We start from the raw sequence: 20,990 nt of genomic DNA on the forward strand, positions 1-20,990 counted from the left end.
CGGCGGGACATTCCCGGGCTGCGCCAGCCGCGGCCGTTGGGAGCGCGCGCCCCTATCCCTGCCCGTGCTCCGGCCAGGTGTGTCGGGATTAGGGGCTGCTCCTCGCTAAATCCTCTGCTGCGCTGAGGCGGCGGCTTTAGCGCTGAGCTCCCCTCCTCCCCCCGCGGCGCCCTTCCTGGCCGAGCCCAGCTAAGCCGCACTAATCGCAGGCGCCCAGGCCTGGGCCCGATCGCGAGGCAGCGCTGCCCCGCACCCCCCGCATCCATCTCCCCTCCTTGCCCGGGCGCGGCCATGGAGCCGCCGCGGCCCCGTTACTGCGGCCCGTCCTCGCCGCCGGGTCGCGGCGGGCGGGAGAACAAGGGGCTCCGTAGGAAGGGCCCGCCGGGCACTGGGAGCGCCGGCGGCCCCGAGGAGGCGGCGGACGGCAGGAAGCCCAAATTCGTAAGTACCAGCCGTCCCGATCCGCCCCCTGCCCCGCGGAGGTGTGGGGCCTGCCGGCCGCCCGGCCCGGCCCCGTGGGGCCTCTCCCTGCCCGGCCTGTGCCGGGGGGCCCGGCCGTGCTGTGACACCGCCACCCCGGGTTGGTCACTGCCCGGAGCCCCCGAGAGACCGGCGGGCGGGGTGGGAGTGTATAGTGAAATACTGAATCTTTGACTTTTAAGGGACATAGTAAAGCTCTGCTCCCTAGTCTTCCTTTTACAAGCTTTTGGTTAGCACACCAAGGAACTGTGGAACTCGAAATGGCTAATAATTGTCTGCAAGATAATGTGTCTGCAAGATGTACTCTAACTAAAGAGTACCCAGAAATAACCAGTTTTTGTTTGGACATTATGAAATTTCCAAGTATGAAGGCTAGGACAAACATATATTCTACAGGCCTTGTATCCATAGGATCAAGTAGGTTGGAAAAGACATCAAGATCATCAAGTACAACCTATGACTGAACACCACCTTGTGTAGTAGACCGTGGTCCGGTCCAGTCTTAAACACCTCTGGGAATGGTGACTCCACTACCTCCCTGGGCAGCCCATTCCAATGTCTAATCGCCCTTTCTGTGAAGAAGTTCCTCCTAGTGGCCAACCTAAACCTCCCCTGGTACAGCTTGAGGCTATGTCTTCCTGTCCTGTTGCTAGTTGCGGGGGAGAAGGGGCCAACATCCAGTTGTACCCAGCAGTATCCACCACAAGCAGAGCAGATGCATCCCTTGCTCATATTTAGATGATGCACATTAGTCTTTGTTCAGGTGTCTCTGAGCCCACCTGCTCTTAGCTGTATTTGTTATGTGCTTACAAAAGAGACACTATAATACTTAACATATTAGATTCCAAATCATGGGTCATTTACCACCACCACCTGCGTCTCCTAGAATGCTTCCATCAACGCTGCCTCCGTACAATCCTGAACATCCACTGGTCAGATTATGTGACCAATACGTCTGTTCTGGAATAAGCAGCAGTCACAAGTATTGAGGCCATGTTGCTGAGAACACAGCTGCACTGGGCAGGGCACGTCTCCAGGATGAAGGACCACCGCCTCCCTAAGATCTTGCTTTGTGGTGAACTTGCCACTGGCTGCTGCAAGAGAGGAGCCCCAAAGAAAAGACACAAGGACTCCCTGAAACAACATCTCAGCCTTGGCCATATTGTTCATCATCACTGGTCTACTGTGGCCTCCAATTGGGAAGTCTGGGGACACACCATCTATAACACTGCTGCTTCTTTTGAGAATGCACGCAGGATCACTCTCGAGGAGAAAAGACAACGCAGAAAGAATCGAGTCTTGCTGATACCATTCAAGGAGTCTTTCTGCTGTGCCTTTTGCAACCGGACATGCCTGTCTCTCATTGGCCTCTTTAGCCACCAGCGAGCTTGTAGCAAATGTGGGTAGAGCCCTCCCCAAATCTTCATTTGCGAAGCCTAGCCATGATATTAGATTCTTGATTCTAAAGGGTATTTGTGTAATATTCAGTACTTGAGTGTCTGGCACTTGTGCACAGGTTCAAAAAAGATACCCAATAAGCGATATCAAACTGTAGGCTGGCCAAACCTGTTCTGGAAGGTCACAACTTGCTCCTGGCATTTTATACTGTGGCTGCAGAGATTGCTGTTTGACCTATGTCACTGTGCCTTTCTCTATATGTTAGAATGGGTTTATATGAAACTGACCGAGTGCTGTTTGCTTGTCTTTATAAATGGCTGTGTTTCTACTGGGAGCACATGCACTTTAGTCGTGCAGGTGTCATGGCTGGATGTGCTTTAGTATTTGATCTGTGAAGAAAAAACTTACATGGTCTTCCCAGTCTAAAAGGTTGGATAGTGTTACTGGTATATGACTTGATGGTTGGATTATTGCTCTGGTGAGTAGGAAACGTGAATTTGTGTGTGTTTGAGACTGACAAGAGCACTGGGTCAAGAGGTTTTACTTATTACTGATACTTTAACTGCCAAGGTCTTGTGCAAATAAGATGCTGCAATAACTTACCCTTTCCCCCCCCCAATTATGTGTGAAAACAGAAGTAGGGTGCTGCCATCGTGTTCAGTTTTGCTAACCATGTGTTAGAATGGCAATACAATAGTTTATACAGAGTATAACCCTGCCAGATATGTTGTAAAAGCCAGTGAGAGTTTTTTCTTAGCTGAGATATGACTGTCTTTTCAGTGAGAGAAGGCCTTCTCTTTGGTGCAGATGAGCTTGTTTGATATATGTTTAGGCTTCCCAGGCTATGCAAGGGTCATTTTGAGAATGTGCCAATCTAGGCATCTGCTGACTGGCTTTTTGAGGTCATAGTGCTGATTTTTGACCCAGCTGCAGAAAATTAAGGGAGTTAAATTTGGGTTTCTGACTTAGTTTTGTAGGGCATATGTTCATCATGTAGGTAGGTGTGGGATTTTTAAATTTTTTATTTTATTTTATTTTGGCCTGTCCCTGTTTTCCTTGCCCAGTTTCTGAAACTCTAAGCAGGGCTGAGTGAGAATGCCCTTAATTCATGAGAATGCTTTGTCAAACTGCAAGTTTGAAAAGTATTTGGCCTTAGGCAGTAGTCCTGCTTTTCATTTTTAAATAATCTCTTAAAGATTTTGTCCTTGGATGTTGATAGAAGAGTGATGAATTACAGTTCTTCAAACCTGGATTGTGTTCCAGGTATGCTATTAACTCACTGGGTGACCTTAAGAAGAGTCGGAGTTGAATATTTCTTGAATAGAGTTCAGGATTTTGTCTCTGTCTTCATGTAAACTGTTAAATGGAATAATTTACAAATGTGAGCTGTGGAATTTAGTGGTCAGTAAAAAGCAGCAGGCTGCTCCATGTCACAAAACCTAAGGAGCTGATGGAGCTATGAACTATAGTCTCTAAACTCTGGTTTGTCCTGGCTAATAATTTCTGGAGGAGTAGCATACACAGTGGTACAGGTAGAATTATTTTAATAGCTGGGCACATCAATCAGCTTCTTTGATTGGGATGGTTCACTTGAAGGGTACTATGGGATCAACTTTTCATTCTATCATTTCATAAATTTCTGCCCTGACATATTGCAAGACAGAATATTTATCACTCAGCTATTAAATCTAAAATTGGTAAACTCTCCTTCCTGTCCACCTTCTGTTGTCTTACAAGACTGGTTTGTTTATTTTGAGACGCAGATCGTATATCTCCCCTCTTGCTCCCCCAAAAAAGTGAGAAGGATGGATTGAGTAAGTTTGCCGATGAAACCAAGTTGGGTTTGTCTGAGGGTAGGAAGGCTCTGCAGAGGGATCTACACGGTCTGGATTAGTGGACTGAGGTCAACAGTAAGAGGTTTGATAAGGCCAAATGCTGGGTCCTGTACTTGGGTCACAACAACCCCGTGTATCACTACAAGCTGGGGGCAGATTGGCTGGAAAGCTGCCCAGTGGTAAAGGACCTAGGAGTGCTGGTCAACAGCCAGCTGAACATAAGCCAGCAGTGTGCCCAGGTGGCCAAGAAGGCCAGTGGTATCCTGGCCTGGATCAGGAACAGTGTGGCCAGCTGGACCAGGGCAGTGATTGTCCCCCTCTACTTGGTACTGGTGAGGCCACACCTCCAGTACTGTGTCCTGTTCTGTGCCCCTCAGTTCAGGAAGGATATTGAGGTGCTGGAATGTGTCCAGAGAAGGATGAAGAAACTGTGAAGGGTCTGGAGCACAAACCTTATGAAGAGTGGCTTAGGGAACTGGGTTGTTTATTCTGGAGAAAAGGAGGATTGAGGGGGGACCCTAATCATTCTCTACAACCACCTGAAAGGAGGTTGTAGAAGGTGGGGGTCAGTTTCTTCTCCCAGGTAACAAGCAATAGGACAAGACGAAAGGGCCTCAAGTTATGCCACGGGAGGTGTAGGTTGGATATCAGGTAAACGTTCTTCCCTGAAATGTGGTCAAGCATTGCAGAGGCTGCCCAGGGAAGTGGTTGAGTCACCATCTCATGAGGTATTTATAAGACACGTAGATCTGACACTTAGGCATGTGGCTTAGTGATGGACTTGGTAGTTTATGGTTGGAGTTAATGTTCTTAGAAGTATTTTCTATTTTTGTCACAGAATCACAGAATATTCTGAGTTGGAAGGGACCCACAAGAATCACTGAGTTCAGCTCTTAAGTGAATGACCCATACGGGGAGTGAACCCACCACCTTGGTGTTATTAGCACCATGCTCTAACCAGCTGAGCTAATGGGTGTTAACTTGGTTGCATCTAACTCTTTCCATAGTACTTCTTCAATGTAATTTTATTAGTTAAATTAGTTTTGCATCAGAATGCTTAAAGCCTACCTCTCACCCCTTAGGCTCTCTGTAATCTGGTCTTAGATTTCGGCTGTGGCCTTTTCTGTGTTTGGGATATTTACAGTACCATACCTCATGTTACCTCAACTTTATTTCTGATCTGCTGTACATTTGTCAAAGTAAATTGGCTGTTAGATTTATTGACCTCAATTAATTCAGATTGTGCAAGTGTAATTTTCCTCAGTGCACAAGGCTTGAAAATAAGTTCCAAGTTGAACCCTTCCAGTCAATGCAACTTATTGATCTGTCATAGCAGATATGCTAACTTGAAAAATAATTTGATTCCCTGACAAACCTTGAGGTGAAATTGGATTGCTGGTTGACAAAGGTGACATCATTAACATGTATCTTTTTTTTTTTTTTTTCCTTCTAAAGAAAATCCTGTTTAGCTGAGGAAAATACTGATTTTTAAAACTTGCTGCGTTCAAGGAGTGGTGGGACAAGAAAGGCTTTGTAATCAACCACTATAACTGTTTGGTCTAATCAAGTGAGGCATTGAAGGACTGCCTTTCTGAATAAACTAGCTTCTCAGAAGAAGTAAATGAGTTTTAAACCTCAGTTTTCTCAGTTCTTTTGCAGAATCATTTTAATTTTTTTTTTTTTTTAAGGAACAGTCCTTAATTTTTAAGCACATATCAGCATGGCTTTGTTCAGCAGGTCCAAGGTTTAGAAGAGTGGGACTCTTAAAAGGATAAAAGGTGTTCTAGATACTGTGGTACTTCAGCTTACTGGAAGCTCTTGCATTCACCCTTGTGGTTTAGGACCTTGTAAAAAGAGGAAATCTACTGAAGGATGTCAGATATTATACCTGTTCTCTGTATGTACATTGACTGAGCAAGAAACTTTTGAAATCTGCTGGGGGAGGGTGGGTCAAAAAGCAATTGCTTGCCACTTCCTCTCCTTAATCTCCCTCCCCTTAGAAATGTTTGGAAATCATTACAGTGAGTGCTAGATTATGTGACTTCCAACTGGACTTTACTGAGATTACATTTTGTAGACACTAGTCATCAAAAGATCAATTTCTAGCTCAAGTTGGAAGTGTTTCTATTAATCTCAGTATACCATTGACCTGTCTTCAGTGACTTTCAGGTTATGTTTTTGAGTTAGCTCTTTATGAAATTTATGAATCAAGAAGGGTTTCTTGTTTACTCCAATCTGTTAAAAATAGACAAATTAACACTTGCATTTAACAGTCTGTAAATCAAAGAACGATGTAGTTAAGAGCAGAAGCACTTCCATTTCTCTGGCATAGAGTAGAAGGTAAGACCGATCTGTGTCAATATCTTTAATTACAAAGTGACTGAATTATTGCTGCAGTTATGCTGCAGTGTAAGACCTTGAATGTAAATTAGTCTTTTAAAGAAATGATTGCTGAACAGATGTTACCTGAAACACTTTATCGCAGCTTTGTAAAACTGTAAATTCCTCATGCTGTTATTTTTGTTGGCATGAATTAACGCTGTGGGTTATGATATTAAATTTTAGTGCTCTGTTCTAGCACTTTGTAATATGATCTTACCTGTTAGCACCAATATTGAGTTTAACTCATCAATGTCTAAAGAATATCACTGTGTAGAAACTGTCATGTTAAGATAGCTTTGCCCTGATTACTTTCCAGACTGGTTTCCAAACAAGAGAGAGTGTGTGATAAAGCCATTTAACTAAATGCTGAAGTAATGTATTGGAAATTAAAAGCAAGAAATGCTGTGCAGTTTGTAAGATGAGCTTACAGACTGAGGTAGCAAAATTACTGAGAGAATATTGTGACAAAGGAGATCCTAAAGTAATAGCATTCACTGTAGTCATCCAATTAACATTTCTCTAAGTCTACAGGTTTCCTTGCAATCCTTGCTTCAGTCTTCTACTTGTGTTTCTGCTGGAGAATATCCTTTAGGAAGAAACAACTAGTGTTGAATCTTTTTTGTTGATAAAATTAATGGCAATAGGTTCTTCCTTACTTTCTAATTTAAAAAGGTACACAGGGGATTGTGTGATTGTATGTGCATTTCTAGTCTTAGTTTATCTTGTTTCAGTGTTCAGGCCCAAGTTGGCCAGTTCTTCTAAAACTCATTGTATCTTGCTTAAGCCCTCCTTTTTTCCTTCTTTTTTCTTTTCTCAAAGCTACATGCAGGCTGTGAACTCTGTGTAATATATCAAAGATCCTATACATGTGTGTGGTGGTTTTGAAGGGGTTATATGTGGGTTTGTTTCTTTGTTTTCATCTGCAAGGAAGGCAAACATGAAGATCTCAAAGGATTTAGATACTGTTCTGTGTGATTTTTAATTTTTTTGTAAATTGAAGTACTTCAGAGTGGTAGAGGGACATGCTGAAATTGTTTAGCTGCCTGAGATCCTGTTAATTTGCATGCCTAAAACTCCTCTCATATTGGCAGGGGTGCATGGCGGTGTACTTGTCTGTCTTCTAATTCCTTTTATGATTGACAAATCTCCTTCTGAACTGTCCTAATTAGCTCCTTCATCTCTTCATGTTTTTGTGTCTGACTAGAAACAGGATGTCAGCATTCTTAAAATACTGTTAATCTGTTTTTCAATTTTGCATATCTACTTTCTACATGATAGACTAGAGGAACACTTGTACATAGCTCCTATGTTTTCAAAGCAATAATTTTATTATTTTGAAGTAGTTCATGGAAGACACAGAATAGCATATTAATATTTTCATCCATTGCAAGGCAGTAGCTGTAATCTTATTTTGTGTTTTTAGCAGTGACTGAATATTATAGGAATATTACTTAAGCTAGATTTATTTACTTGCAGACCTGTATTTAAGGCAACCTGATCACTTGAGCAGAATATGTCTTCTCTGAACTGATATATCCAGGTCTGAAAATAGACAAATATTCCTGTGGTAGTAAGGCACTCCAGCTTCTACCTGGGCTTTACTGGACTCCTGGGCTAGTTGTTTTTCCCCGTACTAGAAATGTGCTTGTTTTGTTTGGCCTAGTAAGAATAAAAATACGCTCCTGTTCTTGAGTCACAACACCCCTCTAAATGTAACGCCATTAAAAGACCCAGTGTGGCAAGTAGTTTTTTTTTTTTGGTTAAGACTGCACGTAACGTTTCACATCACTGTGTCCCCTCTATCCTTGAATGCTACAGAAGATGAGTGAAATTGGCAACTGATTTTACTTTGTACAGCCTTGTTGGAAGAGAAGGACTTGGTAAGGGAGAGGGGAAGAAGATAACCTCAGTTCTTATGTTTTAACCAGCTCCTCTGACTGAGAAGTATTATAACATAAAATTCACCAAGTAAGTCTTTAGAGATGTCTTACGGCAAGTCATTCAACCTTTTAATATTGGAGTGCTAAAAGATCTGAACATTAGGTTGTTTGCATGGAGTTTTTTCTCCTTTATAAAGAAGTCTCCAAATACAATGTCACCAGTGTTGATATTAATGAGGCTTTTAGCATATACTTTCGACTAGACTTCACAACATTGTCTGAAAGAAATGGTGGTATTTTTATGCTCCTGTACTGTAGGTATCCAGGAAGATGAAGACTTATAGAGGAGACTCATGTCTGTATATTGAGTTTGTTATACAATTATGGTGTCCTTAATTGGTTGTGTGGTGGTCTTTTTTCACTAATTAGTCAGATGACCTGGGTCAGTGAGGTGTTCTGATGTACAAAATAGGAAACTTTTCACCTTTACCACAGTAAATTCCATTGCTGAATTTTACAACTTAAATGAAAAGTAAACACTAGCTTGAACTATCCGACTGACTTCTGCCTTTTTCTAAGAACAAAACCTGAATCCAAAATTGCCTGGTTACATGGATGTTGATGGTGTCTTCTACAGAGCAGTTGCAAAATATCCAAGTTCTTAAGTGGGAATGAACCTGATGTTGTTGCTTCCCCCACATTTTTAGTGGAATATACATGAGTTGGTGTGGTGGTTTGAGGAAAAAGCCTTTCCCCAGGGGGTATTGTTTTTAATACTGGACCAATTGAAAGCTCATGTACCCTTGTGGAAATTACATACTCACAAAAATGGAAGAGGTTAATTTTAATTGCGTAGCTAGAAGGAGAAGCAGCCATGCTTTGAATGCACCACGTGTGACGCGGGGCCGGGGGGCCGGGAGCAGCACAGCTACCGAGAGAAGCCCCCTGAAGCTAGCAACCGAGGGGGACCCCGGAAGATCGGGGAGATTTCTGGGTTGGAGCAGGCCAGGCAGACTAGCCATGACCCTTTGGAGAGGCGGCTGCAGCATACAGTCATGTAAGTGCCGAGGGGAGTCTCCCCCCCGGGTTTGGGGGAGCCCGTGGGCCCCCACTGCCCTGGCCCAGCCAAGACTTTGGGAGTTAAACTCCCCAGGAGTTTTCCAGCCGACCTCACCGCCTTTTCCCACCAACCTCACTGCCTTTTCCCACCGTGATGGGGAGGAGTGGTGAGAAGCTGGCTGGACCCTGCAGCAGCAGCGAATTGGACCAGTGAATCCGAGAACAGAGCAGAGGGAGAGAGAGAGTCAGTTGGACTCATTTCTAGGGTCAGAACTTGAACTAAACTAAAAGCCTTAGAACTCCTTGACCCCGGGGAGGAGGGGTGGAAATCCCCGAGAATTTGTTCCCCGGGGGCGGGAATCTCTGTGAAGCAAGAGCAGGGGATAGATTTTAACCTCTTGCATTTCATGCTGCAGAAGAAAGAACTCTAGCTGCGACAAGTCAGAACTGCTGCCTTAAAAATAAGAGACACTTACCAGTGCCGCAGAAAATTAATTTGGAAGAGCTGTGGCCTGAAAGTGAAAAGAGGACTTCTTCTCCTTTCTTTCTGGACTCTTTTTCGAAGGAAAGGAGAGACGATCTATGTATATATATTGTTTCACCATAGAAGAGATAGTTAAAACTTATATATATATATATGTGTATATATATGTATATATGTTGTAAATAATAATAAATTGTAATATATTTCCCTCCCCCATACTAAGTTGTGCATGTCTGAAAACTTCTTCTCTCTCACATTAGAAAAAATTGTAGCAAACCTTTTAAAATTAGCTTTTTTTGAAATTCCTGTTTTTCAAACCACTACAGTTGGACATGAATCCTGAATTTCCACCTCAAAGCACAGAATGCAAGTGGTTTTCATTATAAGCAGATTACATAGTCTCCTACTTTGTTAGGAGAGCTTCACAATGGTATCTGTGCATTGCTTAAGGCTTAGTGATTTAAGTCATCTGTACGAAAAAGGAATAAATTTTTATGTTCTTCACTACCTAGTTGCAGTGAAAGACCATATGTTGGTGTTTTCTCTTGCAGCTTCACTCACTTAAGGACAGAGGTGTTATACCAAAACTTGCTAACTGCCAAGTCACAAGCTTTTGCAAGTACACAAATTAATACTCATACTGTCTTGGTAGCTATTTAGTAGAATGGGAAAAACAAGTATTAAAACCCAGCTCCATGGCAGTGTGTGTGGCAAAAGTCTATCTACCTCTGCAGCAGGAGAACACCAGTGGGAAGATTGAGATACAAATCTTAAATCTCCTGACTGGATTGAAATATTTTCACTTTGTTGTTGTTTTCATTTATTAGAAATCCTCACCTATTAGAACATGGAATGGAATTGTCATAAAACTTCAGTACTAACCTGGCTTCAATTTTTTTTTATTTTTATAGTAGAACTTAAGTGTGTCAGTGAATACTGTATTTCCTTACACCTCACTTGCTTTTTAAACTTCATAACCATTCATCAGATGCTTCTTCCTCAGTTTCTTGACAATATTTGGAGTAGAGCTATTGTATGATAATATTCAACTTAACACAAATTGTTCTTCAGTTCTGAGGGATGAATCAGAGAAGATGTCAGAAGTAATAATTGTAGAGTCACGGAATTGTTAGAGGTTGGAAACGACCTCTAAGACCATTATCATTAACCTAGCACCACCATGTTCACCACCATGCCCAAGTGCCACATCTCTGCATGCCTTTTGAATGCTTGCAGGGATGGTGATTCCACCAGTTCCCTGGGCAGCCTGTTCCAATGCCTGACTACCTTTTCAGTGAACAAATTTTTACTAATCCAAGCGAAACCTCCCCTGGTGCAACTTGAGTCCATTTCCTCTTGTCCTATTGCATGTTACCTGGGAGAAGAGACTGACCCCCAACTCGCTGTAAACTCCTTCCAGGAACCTGTAGAGAGCGATAGTCAAATATTGTTGACTTGGTGAAGACAAAACAAGAGTTTCCAAATATGATTAATTTGTATATAGCCATTGACAGTTGCTGTAGTTGTTGGCAAGCTTTGCACGCTAGGCAGTGAGGGGAGTCTAAGAAGGGGTAAGAGTCTGTCTGACTAAGTATGTGACTTCACATTCTTCAAATTTTCCTGCCAAGTCTGTTCTCAGACTCATCATAAAAACTATATACAGAATCCCTGCAACACTGACTCATCAGTCGCCAGTGTTCTGTGTTGCTCTTGGTTTTGTGCAAGAGCTGTACGTTCTGGCACTTGCTGTGTTTGCAAATGTGCAGTGGAGAGCAATGTTGGTTCAGGATCTGCTGTTTTGAGTGACCTATAGATTTTTTGGATGTTACTATTATTAAATGCTTATGTTGGTTTCTGCTTGTAACTTCATGCTCTGCTTGCCACAGAGGCGTTACTTGAGAGTATTCAACACTATTGCAACTTGAGTGTTGCAAGTTGACAGATGGTTTTCAATTCATGAGGAGCTCCATTTTCTTCTGTTGAATTTAAAATCTCTGGACTGATTTGTTGTTGGTGTCCCACAGCCATCTCTAGAAGACACAAGTCTAGGAGATGAATTATGTGCAGGTCATCTGTTCTAGTATATTTAGCTATAAAATATAATAAAACACAACTTGTTTCAACCTGTGCTTGGTTTACATTCTTCTGATATTATTCTGTCTGAGGATCAGATTGCAGATTTTTTGACTCCACACTCTATTCCCTGTATGACTTGCTGTGCCCTGTACACCAACAAGGTGCGACTTGCTGGGAAAGTATTCCTTTATTTCAAGTGTCAGGATGCAACACTGTTTAACTTGCATCTAATTTTGAATAAAAGTAACTGTAACTGAGTATAACTGAGATTTGGGGGTTTGTATTTTGGTTTGTTTGGTTTTGTTTGTTTATTTCTTTGTTTGTTTTTTTAACTGCACAATTGTGATGTGACTGGTTTCCTGTTTGATTTACAGCACTTAAATATCAAGACACTGACAGATGATGTGGTAAGACAGCTAAAGTTTTGCTTTGGCTATGCTAAGCAAATAACCTTACTGCTAATGCAATAGAAATAACCTTACTGATACAAGAAACTATCTTAATTTTGAAGTTAATTTAGTTAATTGGCAAAGTCTCACTAAACTAGTAATTACCTGTAACATAGTGCAAGTAGCAGAAATGTATGGATGGCTTTGAATGCTCTAATCGTGACTAAATGAGCTTGACTCAGGTAATTGTGCCAATTTACATGTGCCAAAGTTAGGATATCTTTGATTGCATGTTTAATATTGAAGTTACTTAGGCTGCATGCTAGCTTAAAATGACGTGTTTAACAAAGTAACAGTTGCTTGTGAAACTCACTAATGCTTGTTCAAACCGTGATAGGTATGTTCAGTGCCATGCCAACACTGTTTCTTGAACTTAATCAGAGATGAGGTTCTGCAACTGATCACAAAGCAGATTTTTTTTTTTCTCTTGCTCTTGAAGTTACCGATTTCATTGCCTCTACTATTCTTTTTTAGGTAATATTTTTTCTTAATATACATAATTTTACAATGTCTTTGAAATTGTCTAGGAAGTCATGTTCTGTCATCACCTAAAGCTCAGCTGTTATGACCGGTGCTATACAACTTCTTCCGAAGTACTTCTGTGTGTAACTGAGAGCTTCAGTGCAAATTTGAGTGAGATTTGTGCTGGACAGTGTGTCACACATGCTGAGAAACACGACTGTTTCCTGGTTTAGGAACCAGTCACCAGGCTATTGTTGATTGGGTGCGCAAATTTAGTAGTGTTGAGTGTGTTGCCTCCACCTATAATTCTTATATTGACTTAAATCTCCTGTTTCTATTTCTTTAGCAGAGATTCATTGGGTGGAAATGATCATTAAAAATTTGAGCCTGACAGGTTGATAATAAAATGTTGATTCTATATATATATATATATATATATATATATATTCTATCTATATGTGTTTATCTTGGAGAGCTAAGGAAGTATTATCAGTCCTCTCAAAGCGAAAGTATTTTCTGGTAACCAAAACTTAGATTTTGGTAGTGTCATGTAAGGGTTATTAAGTCTGGATGCACGAGATTTTGCTGCTTGTTTTTGTGAGGTGCTTATCCCCCCCCCCACCCCCTGTTAAAAGGGCTAACTTGCTGCATTATTGCACTTGTCCTTTATGTAGCTTATTGGACTTGTCCAACTTGTAATGGTAGCCCTAAAATGTCAGCAGGTTTATTGTGGTTTTTCAGGATGATGACAAAGAGCCTGATAGTTCTGTAGTAAACAGTCTTCTCCCCAACTCCTTAAATTTCTCAGAGCGTACTGAAGACCCATTCACAGACTAAAGAAACATCATCTGCAGAGTAGTACCAATTGTTCACATGTATATTTATTTTTAAAAAGGGAAATGACAGCTATTTAGTAAAAGGCTAACAGTAAAAAAAAAACCTACAACACCACAAAATATGAGATTTTTTTTAATATCTTCAAAGGTGGGTATTCTGTTTATTCGCAACATCATTTTGGAATGAAGGTGTGCTTTCCAATGGACACTTCTTTCCCTGTCTCAGTTTTCTGTTGCTTTAATCTTTCTGTGTCTGATTCTGGAAAACAGCAAATAATACTACGTATCTCTTTTGTGCGATTATTTTGTAGCCTTGGGCAACTTAAACGTGGCTTAGAGCAGGGCAGTTTTTATATTTCATAGCAAGGATGAAAACTGGGAAATGTATTTACTCCAAATTCCTTTTATAACAAGGATGAAATTTGTAGTAAGAGAAGATTAAGAAATCTAAGGTTTAATATTACTTTATTTTGTAGCTTTCAACTAAATAAATATATTTCCTTTCTTGTCATGGGCATTTATTTGCATATTAACTTACTCTCTGCTGCATTATGCTTTATAAAATACTTATATTTTATTATTCCCAGCCTGTTTCTTACAAATACAGTGTTGTGTAATGGTGACCAGGAATTTTTTTTTGCTTTTAAATTCAGGTAAATTAGTAACATGTTGAGAATCTAAAATGCAGACTACTTTTCAATGTTTGAATTGTATTGGATTATTTGTGAGATGCTGATGAATTGTCTGCTTTTAGTGGCAAATCCTCATTACGTTCAGAAACACCTTGCTTTTTACACAATCAACACGTGCTTCTTTTAGCTTGTTTATTTAGAAACTATAGAGACAGGAATCATATTCCTACTTCACTGAGGAGTGGCAAGTACCTGAAACATTATCTACTTTCAAGATCACTGCGGAAGCAAGCCTGTTTTCTATCTCAAGTGCTCCACATTCCAAGAATCACAGAATCATCAATGTTGGAAGAGACTTTCAAGATCATCTAGTCCATCTGTCAACACAGCACCACCATAACAACCCTTAAACCATATCCTCAAGTGCCACGTCCAAGTGCCTTTTGAACGCTTCCAGAGATGGTGACTCCACCGCCTCCCTGGGCAACTTGTTCTAGTGCCTGACTACTCTTTCATTATTTTTTTTTTCTAATGCCTAATCTGAACCTTCCCAGGCACAACTTAAAGCCATTTCATATCCTTTCACTTGGTCCTGCTGGCCACATTATTTGTGATACAGTCCAGGATGTCATTGCCCTTCTTGCCCACCTGGACACACTGCTGGCTCATGTTCAACCATCTGCTGACCAGCACCTGCAGGTCCTTTTCTACTGGGCAGCTCTCTAGCCACTCTGCCCCCAGCCTGCAGCACTGCATGGGGTTGTTGTAACCAAAGTGCAGGATGCAGCACTTGACCTTATTGAATGACATGCTGTTGTCCTCAGCCCATTGGTCCAGATTGTCAGGTTCCTCTGCAGAGGAAGTGGTTTGGTGAGCTCTTTTGTCAGATCCCTCATTATTCTCAGTTGCGTTCCATCCAGACCCGTGGACTTGTGGGTGTCTAATTTGGGTAGCAGATCACTAGCCATTTCCATCTTGGATTATGGAGGTTTCACTCGGCTCCTCATCACTAACTTCCAGCTCTAGAAGCTGGGTATCCTGAGCACAGCTGGTTTTGGTATTAAAGACTGAGGTAAAGAAGGCATTAAGTATCTCCTTTTTGTTATCCCGCCAAGGATGGAGGCTCTCTGGAGCCCTTTTGCTGCCAGTGTATTCAAAGAAACTTTTTTTCTTGTCTTTAACCACAGTTCCAGTTTGCCTTTGACTCTTCTAATTTTCTCCTTACATAACATAACCTCACAATATCCTTGTAGTCCCCCTGAATTACCTGCTCCTCCTTCCAGAGCTAAAACAGTCTTCCCCTTCCACCCCCCGAGTTCCAGCCTAAGTTCTCTGTTAAACCACGCTTGTCTTTTTATCTGCCAGCTTGTCTTATAGCACATGGGGACAGCCTGCTCCTGTATCTTTAAAATTTCCTTCTTAAAAGATGTCCAACCTTCCCAGGCTCCTTTACCCTTTAGGATTGACTCCCAAGGGACTCTGTCAGTCCATGTCCTAAACAGGCTAAAGTCTGCCTGCCAGAAGTCCAAGATGGCATTTCTGCTGGCACCCTTCTGCTGGCCTTAATTTCACCCAGAAGGGAGAACTTGTGGTCACAGTGCTCAAAATGGCCACCGTGCACCATATCACCCACTAGTCCTTCTCAGTTAACAAACAACAGGTGTCTTGTCATAGGCCAGGAGGGGATTCACCCAGAGCAGGGACCTACCTCCATTCCCCTGATTTCTTATGTCCCATCCTGCCTGTTGGGGAGAGGGTAGGGGATCTTCTGCTTCCTGAGGTTCAGTTGCCTGGTACATGTTCCTCAGGCTTGGCAGAGAGAGCGGCTCCAAATATTTTGTAAGGCTCATAAAGGTTAAGAAAACCTGCGTATTAACAGAATTTTATTAAAAGTTATCTTATGTAGACAAAAATGAAAAGCATAATAAAATTCTTTATGGCATAAAATTATACTGATTTCAGAACAACTACTTTAAAGATAAGAAAGGCTGTATAATTTTCAGTATACAGTGAAACAAAATTCAGTGTGAAATATTGTGTGCTTATTTCAGCTGTGGCTGTGCACAGGCCTAAATTCTGTAAATTTTAGAATAGTAAAATCATCTCTGTGAGATTGAGCATGCTAGGAATAAGAAGTTATTTAATCAAAGGGATTCTTCTGTGAACCTTGGTTTATGAAGTCTTGCTCTTCCTAAAAGCTCTACTGCTACCAGTGGTATTTCTCACATAGTAGGAAGTGAATCTTGTAGAGCAATTTGACTGTCAAAGGAAGGCTGTACTTTTTTAATCTTCTGGAGCTTCAAGTAGGAAAAAAATTTTAAGAGGTCTTTGACTCAGTCATTGGAAGTAACTTTGATCTTCTGTGAAGTATTTCTGCTAGTCAGGGAAAAGAGTGGGTTGCTTTACATTCCAAAGATACTGAAATAAATTGTTGCAACCCAATTTCTCCTGTCTGTTCCCCATCTACTGAGAATTATAATAACTTTGAATGAAGACACAGGATTTGTTCCACTTTGTATTCTCCTTTCTTCCTTCCTATGTCGTTAATGTTCTGCTAAGTCTTTATCATTTGTCAGCATCAGGGTGTTAGAGCAGACTTTCATGACTGAGCTGTTGGCTTCTGTAATTAAAATGACTGGCAAAACGTCTGGGAGATTGAGCTATGCTGTAGTACTTGAGCAGATTTTGCAATGTGAAATTGTGTTTACTGAGTATATAAATAGCAGACAAGCAAAATTGTGAACTTGAAAATTGAGGGTGGCAAGTACTTTTTGTCCTATGTATCTATAAGGCAGAGTGACAAGGATGCTTGGAGAAAGAGCAGAAGCTATTAGCAATACTCTTGGCTTTATGCCTTCAGTCAGGAAATAAATATTTTGTACCTGTATATTTCATATCAAAACTCTGATGATAGATTGTGCTTAGTGATCATCATCAGTGTCTTGATGGTCCATATCTCTACGTGAATGTGTTTCTTCATGAGAATGAGAGTGGGGAAGAAAGAACACTATTCAGTACTTCTAGTAACAGTTTAGGTTAAACCATAACAATTCTGGAATCCTGTCTCTTCATAATGAAGTATCAGAAGTTTGTCCTCAGAAAGACAACCTGGGGGAGAGATACCTTCCTACATCTTCATCTTCCTTCCTCCTCCAGGCTGATTACAGTAGCATTTGAGAATTTTAAAGATTTTGAATATCTTTTGAATACCCTTGAAACTAACCTGGTCCTTTTGCTAGGAGCCAGCATGTTGCTGCATATAGTGCAGGTCTTGTTTAAGGTCAGACTGTTAATTAACAGCATCACCCAGAGATCTACCCAAAAGCTGGATAGTTTGGAGTGGCGAGGTCTATGGGATAGTATAGGCCAGTAGCTAGGGCAGTGGACACCTCCAATGTGTGTGCACCTCGCCTCTGAACAAGTGCATAATCCAGAAAAACTAGTAAAACATTTGAAAAAAGTGTGCTGTCACCCTGACACTCCAGAGAGGACCCAAATCACTGCAACCTGTTGAGCTGTGGCCCAGGCCTATTGAGCTATGTTCAACATTCTTAGTACCCTCAGGGGGAAACAAATGTCTCTGGATCTGACAATATAACAGCAACAGGCCCTGCAGCTACTCCAGCCACTGTGGCAGACGCGGCTACTTCAACCCTGGCAACAAACATTGCCACTGAAGCAGAGCAACATCATGTGCCAGTGTCAGTTCTGTACACAAGCAGAAAAAATGTACATAAAAGTCACCCTCTAAAAAAGCTTTAGCAAAGATGATCAAGGGGGACAAGGAGGTAGGAGAGGGCAGAGAGGATGAAGAAGAAGGGCCATCACATGCCATTGCCAAGACAATCACTTTCAGTGATAATGAATGTGTTTTTATTCAGACACGTGCTGGATTTTATTTTTGAGGAATTTCCTAATATAGCAATAGGTGATTTTATGTGGTAATTAAGGGGGAGATGAGGGAGGCAGGGTGGCATTCCTGCATGCATAGCAGCTCTGTTATGAGGTGATGTCTTGATAAGCTGTAGAGCCAACAAATAGTCTAGCAGTAACTAATCCATTAATTCCTGCATTATCTAGTAAGTTCAATAGATGCTATTGCCTTACAGAAAATCATATAAGTCTTCACTAAGATCAAAATGAGAACCCAAATAGATATACTCTCTAGGGACCTGATCAGAAAGTGTGATGAGCCAGAAAGTTTGTATTGTGGATTGCTTTGTTTTTTCACGGCCATGGTGTGTGAATAAAATCACTTTCTTATTTCATAGGCTCTCAGTGGAATAATAGTGAGCACATGAAATAAGAAGGAAATAAAACTTTACCATTCATCCTGTGATGGTTGCTTCATTTTGGCTCATACGGCTATTGTTCTTATTGTCCTAAAGCACTGTTCCTGGATGGGTCTATATATATTTATTGGTAAAATAAATATGAAAAAAGACAGACATTTCTAGAGAAGATACAAGGTCAAGCTGGCTTTAAACTGTAGTGAAACTTTGTATCAGAGCTAAGCTTAGCTATTGCCTGTTGGTTAGCCTGATTTAAAATGTTTTGTTGTAACATGGAAGATTATTGAACTTTTTTTCACCATTTCCTCTTCTGTGCACTTGGATCCCCAGCAGCATCAGTGGTAGATTTCATTACACCCAAGCAATGAAATTTCTATTCTTTCTGTATAGTGCTTTCTGTGGACCATGAAATTATTTGCCTGTATGGAATATTGAGAGGTATAAACTTTTTTGAAGCACTATCAATGTATAATTCAAGAGGGAAATGTATGTAGAATATCCTCACTGTACTGCTGTGCAAGTCTTGTTGTGAATTTCCTTTTATTAATGTTTGCGAATCTTCTTTTAAGACTGCATTGTTTTACATTATTCAAAGTAATTAGTTTGACACATGTTTAAATGTGCTTATAATCCTATTATCTCAATTTGTCTTACATGTTCTGCCTGATTAAATATATTCCAAGAGTGTGCTCCCCTCCTCTAGGACAAGTGGTATAGGATTTGTTGAATAGAGGGAATGCGAACGTTATGGCCTGATGTGTAATGATGCAAAACATCTACTATACAATCTGATATTCAAGAGAAGCCTAAAACCAAAACATAACCTAAAAATGGGAACAACTGAAATATTCCTTTTCAGGGAGGAATGGGCTCTCATCCCTGAATTAGTGCTGTCTGTTTATAGTGGAACTCTGGTACTGCATGAGCTATTACATGGCAGAGACGAGGGTGGTTCTGCCTGGCCAGAACTGCTACTGTTGCTGCTGTGTGGAGCAGGAGAAGGAAGAGGAGACACTTGGGGAACACAGATTATGAGGAAGGGACTGAGATTTTTTCAGGCGAGATTGAAAAAGCAGTGTAGGGTACAGCTCTGTAAAACTTAATTTTTTCTCTGTTGACTGACTGAGGGGCTGAAATCTGTTATTTCAGCCCAAGTGTCTTCCCTTTACATTTGCTTCAAATCTGTGTATGAACCATCTTCAAATATAATGGTTTGTTTCTTAGGTTATCTACTTTATAATGGACATGTGGGGCTGAGAAGCTACTGGCAAACTCATTCTTTGGAGGAGGCAGGCTGCCTTTCATCAATGCTCTGTGAAAACCATTGCTTTAGAAGGAAAATCTCGTATAATATGATTTTTGTGCCATTCCAGTCTAGTCATTTCAGTTTGCATTTCTGGCTTCATCCCCCTGTGCTTACTGTAGACTTCTGATTTTAAAGGCAGAAAGGGAAATTGCTTTCTAGTCAAGATGTAAGGTGGTTTTTTCCACTGATGACTCTATATTTCACTTCCACTGATGTTACTCTCCCTTTTGCTTTTGTTGCATTCTCTTTCTTCCTGGGTCTTGCCAATGTAATTATTCCTGTAGAGTGTGCTTTCCTCATTGCCTCCTGGTTTGATGGGACACTGAAGGGCCTCATCATCCATGCTGAGCTCTTTTATGTTTATGCTATATTAATTTTCTGCTTTTGCATGTTCTACAACCATCTGTATGTAAGTGGCTTACAATCTATTTCTATGTTCCAAAAACTGTTCCTTTTCAATTTTGAACAGGAAAAATTAAAGTCTTTTTGTTTTCTTCTATACCTCTCTTCTTGGATGACTGATAGTCAGTCAATTCTTGCTCTGATTAGAGTGTAACACTTGTAGTCAATTTTTGCTACTAATTTTATTTGCTCTCTCTGATCTTAATTCCACAGATGCTATAATAATTTGACTTGCCATTTAGTTTGGTAACTTTGATGTACTTATTAAGTGATAACTCAAGATACTTATCTTAAAGATATATTGAAGCCTCAATATTTTTGCACAGCATTTCAAGATATGTCTATTGATATGGTTGAAATCTTGTTCAAAATCTCTTATGCATCAAATGTTACTGTAACTTCTGTGTTGACAAATGTTATACTGGTGTTCACATCTGTTCAAAAGGCTGCTACAAAGATGATTAAGATTTAGCGCATCTCATTACGTATGTCAGCTGCTTTTGTGTTGTTGATCCTTGTGTGTACGTTAAAACACACAAGCTCCAGCACTGAATATGTGTGAAGCTTCACTTAGCATATCTTTATGGAAAAGTTGATAAATATCTAACCAGTTAAAAGCCCCACAACCAAAACCACTTTTTGAAGGAGTTTTTTTGTCCCTTGAAAGAGTAACACCAGAGCAATTGACTTGGGCTGTTGATTAGTCATAAGGATTATTCATGAAATCATAAGTGTACCCTACTTAGCATTAATAAAGGAGTTGATAGTTTTTATGCTTCTCCTAAATGAATTTCTAAATAATTGGAACAAAGAAAGGCACTACATTTTGTATAACATGATGGAAATTAAACATAAATAGAACAGCGTCTTAGTTATGCTAACTTGTCTTTTAATAACAAGTAGTTTCTTTGCATATGTATGTACTCTGTTGCCGTGTCAGGAGTACAGCTGTTTCAGAGTGACAAAAACAACTTCTAAACTATGTTTTTGGTAAATAAGCCTGCTTTCTTACATTCT

The 20,990-nt window shown here is 40.7% G+C and overlaps 1 protein-coding gene across 3 annotated transcripts in view; it reads left to right on the top strand.

Moving 5' to 3' along the window:
- The first annotated feature begins 214 nt into the window (after positions 1 to 214).
- Positions 215 to 20,990, top strand: part of DIAPH3 (diaphanous related formin 3) — a 206,110-nt gene continuing 185,334 nt past the window's right edge. For all 3 annotated transcript variants that reach the window (XM_039381538.1, XM_039381539.1, XM_039381540.1), the window contains exon 1: positions 215 to 441. In XM_039381538.1, coding sequence (XP_039237472.1) covers positions 292 to 441 — 150 coding nt within the window. In that variant the 5' untranslated portion in view covers positions 215 to 291. The remainder of the gene's footprint in view (positions 442 to 20,990) is intronic.

The sequence above is a fragment of the Pipra filicauda genome, unplaced genomic scaffold (assembly GCF_003945595.2).
Source record: "Pipra filicauda isolate LSUMZ 115617 unplaced genomic scaffold, ASM394559v2 scaffold22_size4397567_pilon, whole genome shotgun sequence".
NCBI lineage: Eukaryota > Metazoa > Chordata > Aves > Passeriformes > Pipridae > Pipra > Pipra filicauda.